The 9,988-nt window shown below is 38.0% G+C and overlaps 1 protein-coding gene across 1 annotated transcript; it reads right to left on the bottom strand.

The window, feature by feature from the left end:
- Positions 1 to 565: 565 nt before the first annotated feature.
- kctd7 (potassium channel tetramerization domain containing 7) lies at positions 566 to 8,863 on the bottom strand. The gene is made up of 4 exons (XM_062433770.1): positions 8,630 to 8,863; positions 6,381 to 6,550; positions 1,994 to 2,172; positions 566 to 942 (listed from the first exon to the last, which is right to left on the bottom strand). The coding sequence occupies exons 1-4, from the start codon at positions 8,822 to 8,824 to the stop codon at positions 566 to 568; spliced, it is 921 nt and encodes a 306-aa protein (XP_062289754.1). The 5' UTR covers positions 8,825 to 8,863.
- Between the last annotated feature and the right edge of the window lie 1,125 nt (positions 8,864 to 9,988).

The following is a 9,988-nucleotide window of genomic DNA, read 5'->3' on the forward strand; positions in this document are numbered from 1 at the left end:
ACCGCTGCAGGCTCAGACAAGTTATACACAGACGCTGCAGTTAATGTGCAGAAAGTGGAAGAAAAACAGATTTCAAGAAATTCGATTAAAACTGAAGTAAAATTGTTGCGTCTGACACAACAGGATGTTTACGCCAACTACTTTCAGTCTCACACATGACTGACAGACAAGCATGCTTCAGTTATAATCCACACAGTGACTGTGTATCGGACTCTGATGTGACCTCACAGCAGCACTGCGGCTGAACGCTGAAGTGTCAACACTTTGAGACAAGGTGTGAAACTGAAAAATAAGGCTGAGACGTGTCGCAGACAGCGTGTCTGTGTTAAGTAACGCGTCCTAAATGTCAGCTTGGAAAGGTAGACCTAGTGGTACTAGTGGAAGTGTTGGTATTGGATGTTGAATACTTACATGTTAGAGCATGATTTAAAGGGTGACACTTCAAGATATCAGCACCAAATATTGGCAGCTTTGATACAAAAACCAATATTGGCTGAGTGATAGTAAAAATTTAACACCCATCCCTTTGCTTTTTGGTCCTATGAGCCATGACCGTCCCCCTCGTTCACCACCATGTGATCTTGAACTCATAGATGGGCCTCTTGCAGTAGTAATGGTTGATAAGGTGCTTGTCACAGACACCGATGCACTGCTGCTCGGCAGTGATGCCGCGCTCGGCCAGGTCACTGACAATGCAGTGTAGAAGATCATAAACGTCTGCCACCGCCTCCCAAGGTCCAAAAGAAACGTCCACCTCGCAGTGATGCTCAAAGAGCTTGGCCTCGCTGTCCGAGCGCTCGAAGCGCAGAGAGTTAAAAAGAGGACGCTCGTATGGCGTGATGGGCATCTCCTCCTTGTAGACGCAGATCTTTAGCTTGGCAAAGCGTGCCTTTTTCTGCATCGCCCTCAGTTTGGCAATCTCCACAATACGCTCCAGATTGTCTGAAATGAAAATAGGATGATTTATTAATGCCATTTAATAAAAAAGACTTAAAGTATTTGACTTGTTTATTTTGTTGTAAGTACATCAAACCTTAATTTAATGGTGAAATCTGTACGAAAAAAGATGCCAAATCTTATTGTTTTTCTTGCAACTTGAGATAAAACAGCATAAATGTGTAAAACAAAGTCTTTACGATGCTCTTTACTTACATAAACTGCACACAGTTCATCTGTTAACATCCTTTTATCTTTTGTATTTCATTTTGAATTAAAATTTAAATTTATATCACAAATATAAATATGAGGGCCACTGATATAGTTCATGGGGAAAAACAACAAACTTCAGAACTTGATTCACATACTGCTACAAAATGTTCTTGTCATCCTGTATTACCACACTGTGTTTCTGTAATTTTGTTATCTGGTCTATTCTGTTCATACAAGTAAGGATCTCTCCTCTGTTGCTCTTCCTGAGGTTCCTTACATTGATTTCACTCTAAAAAGGTTATTTTCGAGGAGTTATTCCTTATTTGAGTCAAGGGTCTAAGAATAGATGACGCTGCACAGATTGTAAAGCCCTCTGAGGCATATTTGTGATGCTGAAGCTATTAAATATTAAATAAAACCGACAACTCTTGACCAAACAAAACATAAGTCTGTTTCCTAAAGATGAAGCTGTAGACTTTAATTAGACTTTATTAGGCTAATGAGGCTTTAATTATTTGGTTCAGAGGGCTTTGTGAAATCTAAAAAGGTCATGCACTGGTATAAAAATCTCAAATATGATGAGATGATGATTATATGTACTTTTTTCAGATTTAAATTTACAACATGGTCTTGTAGCAACACTATATTCAGTAATAATGCCTGTAAATTATTGCCTTCAACAATCTTAAAATGTATGTTTGTACTGAGCTGATCTCAATAGTGCAGGTTGAGTGATGTGGAGAAGCCTTAATGCCCCTCTCAGATTCAGAGTTTTGATTATTTCCCACATGGACATACATATTAAAGCTCATGTCAGCATGTGAGGGAGACAGACTGCGGTTACCTCTGTAGTAGGGCAGCAAATCGAGGAAAGCTTGTCGGACTTTCTCTCCCGTGAGTGGCTGCGTGTCCTCCAGGCTGTCCAGCAGGGGGCCGATGGAGTAATACTGAGCCTCTCTGTGCACTGCTCTCACACGGTCCCTGTGAGGAAGTTCACCTTCTCGCAGGAAGTTCAGGATGTCCCTTTGAAATGGAAACAGAATAACTAGAACATGTCCACACAAGGATTCTGACTTTAAAGAAGACGCTGCTCTGATGTGTGACAGCCGGCAGTATGTAAAGGTTGAATGACACAAAACAGCTGAAGGCAGAATAATTTAAATCTGGAACGTACACTTATTCTTTTATAGCACTAAATCATTAGGATAATTAGGTGTATTTTAACTTTTTTCAACACTTGAAACATTTTTTTCACAGTTTTACACAGTTAAAAGGTGCATGAGAAGCTTAATGGAGATAGGCAGTGTCAGTCAGTACTGTGGTCACTGCAGCTATGTTTGCTGGCAGGTGTTCATTAATTTCTAGTATTCAGACTCCATCATCTCTGGTATGATGGGGAAATGAAACAGGTGAGCCAGTAATGTTATCAACACAGAATAAAAAAGGAATTCTAACTTCATTCTGATGTGTCACTCACTAATGGATTTCACACACATACACATGATTATGACTAACTGAGCTGCTTTGTCTTTAAACTGTCATACATTTTCCTGAAAACTGCAACATCCCGTGCAGATAAACATGTCAGTGTTTATTTATAGAGCACACAATTAGAAACAAATGTTGAACAAAGTGCTTTAAAGAGAATATGAATTACAATCTGATAAAAACACAAACATAATAAAAGTGTAAAATAAAGTGACACAATTTAGATAGAATATTAAAGACATGACGGCACTGCACATAGAACAAATGAATAACAGGAAATAAATAAATAAAAACAGTCATATCTTCATGATGGGTCATATTGCAGGTTTTAAATAAACTAGAGGAAGAGGAACATCTAGCAGCGAGTGCCAAATTGTTTCCCAGTTTAGGACCGGTGGTGGAAAATGTCTGATCACCCCTGTATTTAAACTGGGAAAGTGGAATAAAGTATGTAAGCCTGAACAATTAATACAAGTTAAAAATCCTTTCCTACAATCAGTCTTTACTGGTGACAATAATGAGATGTTTCTGTGTGAAACACTGCCTGAAGTGAGAGACAGAAGGTTTGTAACCCTGATATTTGATCTCATTATGAAAGTTAGACAGTTTAAACATGAAGTGCAGCGACTTTACACATCAAAGAGTACTTTACTGCATGTGTGAAGAAAGTTGTTTGAAACCTTTTGCGGCTCCAGAGGGAACTTTCTAAAGTCTGTTTTAAAAGACGTCACTGAGTCAGCGTGAAGACTGAAGACGAATTTAAAACTCTGAGGGTGTAAAGTGTTAAAAGTAGTGAAGCGATCAGACGTTTGTTGCTGCTCCTCAGCTCTGCTTCAGGCGAGCGGCTCGAGGCTACAAAACACCCCCTGAGTCTCTGAACCAAAATGTCGGTGGTTGAGTTGAATTGTGGGTAATGTAGGCTAGAGCTGTAATGATATAAATATATATACTGTATATAATTAAAATATATACATTTGAATGTTGTGTTAATGTTCATATTACTGTTATTGTGACTTTCAACATATTTGAACATATTTGCTACTTTGATAACATTGTTCTTGAAACCTTCGTGTCAATAAAGCCCTTTGTACTATATTAAATGTATTGGTCAATTAATCATTTAATTGAACGCCAGAATATTAATCACCAACTATTCTAAAAATGGATTACTCATTTTGAGGGGAATATAAAGATATATAAAGAAGATTCTCTGGTTTCAGTTTCTTAAATGTGAATATTTTCTTTATATAAATTGAATCTTTCATCTGTGTCAGGACAAAAAAAAGACATTTGAGGTCACACTTTGGGTTTTGGGAAACAGTGATTGACCTTTTTGCCATTTTATGGCCAAAACAATAAATGGATTAATGAAATAAATAATAAACAGATTAATCGATAATGACATTAGTTGCAGCCCTAATGTAGGTCTCAGGTTTTGACATGGAAGAACAATCTCTGATTCTGCAGCATTGAGTTCTCTTTTAAAGTCTGAACCCCTTTATATGTATTTATTATGCACAGTGAGGGAATTTAAATTGCATTTCTGTAATAAACGTTCATTTTTTAAAGTTATAACAAATCATTTTAAAGCCGTTTTGTGGAGGAAACAGTACTGAAGTATTTTTTTGTCTACGTTTATTCTCAACACTGTGTGTACTTTATCAAAAGCTTCTGACAACAGGGCAAAAGATCCTTAAATGTATAAATATACTTGGACAATAAAGTTGATTTTGATTATCTGCAGCAGAAACTAGACGGCTGGTGAACACAGAGGATGAAACTAATGCAGAAAACACTCCAGGACAGAAACTCTGCTGACAGCAGCAGCTTTGGGGAAGATTTATTTTCCAGCGAGACAATAGAACCAAAAACAGAGCCGCCGTTCACATTAAAGTCCCAAATGAAAAGGAGTGTGTGTCCACCTGCAGCCGGCGAGCAGCCTCCAGAGGTCTTTATTACATTACATTAGGGCTGAAAGATTAATAGACATTTTAATGAAATGGCAACCAGGTCTGGTGCAATTTTCAAATCGGAGGAGGCTCAAAATGTGTTTTAAAACATCATTTTAAATTAAATATCGTGCTGCAGAGACATCCTGACCTACACATCATATTCTACAGACAAACATAAAGATCCACACAAAATCAAAACATGATTATTTCAATATGTTTTTAAATGAAATTGTGAATATCATATCGCAATATCAGTCAAAATAATTACACTAAGATATTGTTTCATAATCATTCTACCAAACTTTATATAGTTACATACACTGTCTTCGCTCTCTGATTCTTAAATGTTTTATTCACACATACACACCTCTTACATTAGTCGTACACGTCGACTCTGCTTGTATAACATTCATATTTAAAGATATTTGCTTTTGCTTTTTTAGCAGCACGACTCCAGAGACACTAATGTTGGTTGGTCAGTTCACTTTGGTCCAGACTGAAATATTTCAACTACTAAAGCTTTCTGTAGATTCTCATTATGAGCAGTAAACTGTAACATGAAGAATTAATGTTTAGTTATTTATGTAGTTAATTTCAGTACTTATACTTGTACTTATAATGATGCTTAACTGAGTTTGTGGTTTTGAGTGAAATGTCTCTATGACTATTGGATGGTTTTCCATAAAAGTTTGACATTCATATTATTGGATCAATTTTAATCACCTTATTGATCAGTTGATCATGTAGTGACAATTTGTTCAATACTTCCCATCAGCCTCAGCTGCACTTTAGTTTGGATTAGCAAACATTTAACGTTACTAACATTTGCTGAAGTGGGATGGAGAACAAGATAAACAGTATACTTTCTAAACATCAGCATGTTAACATTGCCATTGTTAACTGTAAACTCTTAGTCTTATTAGATAGTAGAAGATATACTTTATCTCTTTTCTGAGGGGAAATTTGTGTCAGGCTCAATTACATTTTTTAAGAGGTAATTTAACTTTTATTGTGGAAAACCACATCCAAAACACAGTCAAAGCAGAGTATTCTTACATTTCTCAAGGGGTCTTTGAAGGTCTCAGTAAACTTCTGTTAAACTGTAACGAGGTTCATGATATCAGCAGCTGAGATCGGTAACGGAAAAACCCACACAGGTCATTATTTAGCTGCACCTTTTCAGTCATTTTCCGCTGGTTTTATTCGCTACCCCAAAATGCAGAACAACACCGCCATTTAACTGGGAGCAAGCGTGTAATTATCATCAAGACATGAGGACCAGATCTACAGGTAGATACGTCTACTGATTTCCTCTCATCACAGACGTAATTGTTACATGTGTGTATATCAACAATTAAGTAACAAGTAAGAAGAAATTGCAGCACGGAAATGTCAATGAAGGCATTACGAGAAGGATATAATAAAGATGTCAGCAAATACGTCAAAAAGTGTTTTATAAAAGCAACCACTTCAGATTGCAGAGTGAATATATTACAGATAATATTCTGTAAATGGAGAGTGACTATGATTTTCCTCCTCTTTCTTTCTCTCTGTTGTCGTTTTCTATCACAGTCTGGTAGCAGCAGGGTAGAAGCTGTTATTGAACGTAACAGTGCTGCTATGCAGGCTGCTGTACCTCCTGCCTGAAGGCACCTTCTTTTGTATCTACAATGAAACAACTGGATTTTCATGATAATCCACATTTTGCTGAGGCTCGCTGATCTAAAGATAGCTCACACACACACACACACACACACACACACACACACACACACACACAACGCCACTCACCCAAAATGCGCTCCGTCACGATCGATGAAGAAGCGTCCCTCTGCGTCGCGGGGGATGTAGTGACGCCCACTGAACATGGCGGCCAACATGGTGTCCTCGTACCGCCGCAGCGTAGACAGGCGTGTGGTGAAGTACGTGCCGCCCACGTTCAGAGAGATGACCTCTGGAAACTTTGAAATGAGAATGGAAATAAAGACACCATAAAACCAAACTGCTGAACTGATGATAAACAAGTTAATCGATCTAACATTTACCAAGTTAGTCAAGCTTTAAAATACATTACAAATACTGAATAAATCTACTGAACATGTTTAAGAAATATTGCTCAGAGCTTTTCTGTTTATTGTTCAGTGCGATTAATAAGTGAGAATCTCTATCACAAGTATCATTTCATTAATTGTTACTAAAGGAAAGGTGACAGTTAATTGTGATTTTTTTTAATATAGGGTGATTTGACCTGGCTTTATAACTAGTAGAGGAATCAAAATATATATTCAGACTGACTTGAATCCATCTTGAAATCTTTTTGTTGACTGTTTTTAACTTTAATCTCCTTTGACAATCACTAACTAACTAACTAACTAACTAACTAACTAACATCCTTGTATATTAAATAGTATTATTGGAAGTTGTGTCCCTACCGGGTTTATCTCTTAATGCTGTTGGATACTAGAGAGGTGCAGTTGACCTATATTTGTATGTATGTGTATGGTACTGCTGTTACAGTATATGTTTGTGTATTTTCTCAGGACTGAAACATTAAAAAACTGAGTACAAGTCAATTGGATTACTTTATTTCATCATAAATTACATAACTTAAAGGAGATGATATGATGCTTTTTTGAATCGTCTGTTATTCATATACTGTTATGATGTCAGATATCTTGGTGAAACATGGTCAAAGTTCAAAAACTTGAGGGAAAATGTTGTAAAAATGCCCCCTGAAAGTCAAAAGCCAGGACTTCATTTGCATAGACATCTGTTCTTATTCTTTGTGATGATTGCTTGTACATGCCAACAAACAGCAGTCCATTACGCAGCCTTTGTTGCTAAGCTTGTATTTCAGTTTTCATTTCGAGTAAAGACCATTAGCCAAAGCAGCCTGGCTGAACTGTGGGGCTGCATAAAGAGCCAGTATAAGATAAATAAGCTATTTTGTGAACTGTAAACCATTGCAAAGATATTCCAGTAGAGCCCCAGAATGTAAATATAGACCTGGGAAATGGGACTGATATGTCCCTTTTAAAGGAAATTAAATATATAAACACTAGGATGCACTGTCATATCCATTTGCCAAGAGTTATAGTAGTAGGTAATAATATTTCTAAACTCTCACAGTTATGCAGGGTTATTATTGAACAGCATCCTGAACAGAGTCCTGATTTATTTGTACATGTAAATGGTGTATTTTAACACAGTAGGTCACTAGAACAACCTGATTTTTAAAATCTAATACCTCTTTGGATGACTCAAACAGCAGAGGATGGGCTTGTGAGGGGAATCTACGTGTCCCTCTGTGTCTCAGTGCGGCCACGTCTTCACTATCAGACCGCAGAAATAAGAGGATTATTCTGCTAGAGCCATGTTTAGATCCATCAGCAGGGGTGGGCAGTCATGGCATATGACATGTGACACCACTGCTGGCCAATGAGGACGGGTCTCAGCTGCTCATGGCTGGCTTAAACCAATCACTGACTCATATATTAATAGCCATATAGAGCAGACATAGTGTAATAATGTAGTAGTAATAGTTTTAGGGGAAAACTGACTATTACAGTGTCTCATATTTACTGGATGTGTATTTTCACTTTCTCTACTAATTAAGTTATGCACCAACACAACACCAAAGCAAACACAGTGTAATGTTTTGGTAGTAATAAGTTGGATTGTATTATTTTTAAGAAGCTTGACTGTCTTACATTTACAGGAGGTTTTGACTATTTTTGACTCAACACTAAGGCAGCTATAGTGTAATAATGTGGCATTGTATTAGTTTTAAGAGATACTTGTTTCATATTTACAGGATATTTTGACTATTTTGTTTTTTACTCTTATGCATCACCACACCAAAGCAAACTCCTTATATGAGTAAACCTACTTGCCTATAAACACTTTTCTGGTGTTTTTAATGAGCAGCACAAACATACTTTCATGTGGATAATTAACCTCTAATGCTTTCTACGTTTGCGGACAAGCTGTTTTGCTCATTAATGACTGTGTTTTGTGCAGCCTGGACAGCAGCGGCCTACCTCCTGCTCCTGAGTGCCCAGCTCGGAGCGGAGCGGCTTGCTCAGGGTGAGGCTCGGAGTCGGGGAGGCTGGCTTACGGTAATCGTCCTCCGCAGAGTCCGAGCTGGACATAGCATCCCCCGGTTTGTCGGTGTCCCCCGCGGCCGAGAACACCACCATCACCCTGGGTAATGGCAGCGTCCGTCGCTCCTGCATGAACCTCCTCACCCGTGTCGTGGCTGCAGGCAGCGGGCTGAAGGAGCCGCTGGAGCCGCTCGAGCCATTCTGCTGCATGCGCGCGGCGGGCCAGCTCTGGCACGAGTCAGGTGGTGGGTGAAAGCACGAGCCACAGCGCGAAACTGCTAACATCAACAACAAACGACAAGAGATAAAAACAAACGCGGGGGGAACAAGAAGAGAGGGTGTGGCGCGAGGAGGAGGAGGAGCAGAGGAGGAGCACACTCTGCCTTTAACCCCAGAGGGACAGAGAGGGAGTAAAGAAAATCCTCCTTCAATCATAAACTATTGAAGAAAGATGTGCACGCTGAATATTTAATCAGGGTGTACAAACCAGGACCGGGTCCGTGCTGTTTTTGGTTGTACGTGCTGTGACGTCATCACGCCAAGCGTCCTCGAGAAGGATGACGGAATAAAATAAAAAAGTAAAATTAAATAAAAATTAAAAATAATGACGGAATAAAATCCTCTCTGAGAGTTTATGGATGCAACTAACATTATCTTCTAAAACTTTTTGAAATGTGTGTACCCATTGTTTTTAGGTTAAATAAACTAGTTAGTAGCCTGTATGTTCACGTGTATTTTTAAACAATATAACTTACACTGTAGGCATAGCCTACTAGTTAGCTTTAAAATAATTGAATAAAAAAAGAGATAAATACACTGGAGCTTAGTTGTCCCACAGACTAAAAAGTATGTCATGAGTTCGTCTAAAATTTAAAGAATCAATCCTACAACTGATGTTGAAGAAACCAATTATTAGGTGAATGATTAGATTCAAGGTTCAAGAGGTTTATTGTCACATGCATAGTAAAAACACGGAGTTTATTCAGACAATGCAATGGAATTCTTACTTTGCTGCTCTCCTTACACACAACAGTAACACATACTGTACACTCAACAAACACGTGACAACAACATGCACACAACAATAATATATTAGAATTTTAAATTTTAAAAAAAGACTAAGAAGAATAAAATTAACCTATACAAAAATAACAAATAATTAAATAGGCAGGAGAAGTGCCAAAAATCTGAGTTAATTTGTAAAGTGACTTTGTGCTTTTGTCCAAACAGATTGCATCAGTGGGGATGCATTGTTGGGGTTGTATTGTTCAGGAGCCTGATAGCCTGTGGTTAGAA

This window comes from Scomber scombrus, chromosome 14 (assembly GCF_963691925.1).
Source record: "Scomber scombrus chromosome 14, fScoSco1.1, whole genome shotgun sequence".
NCBI classification, from domain to species: Eukaryota; Metazoa; Chordata; class Actinopteri; order Scombriformes; family Scombridae; genus Scomber; species Scomber scombrus.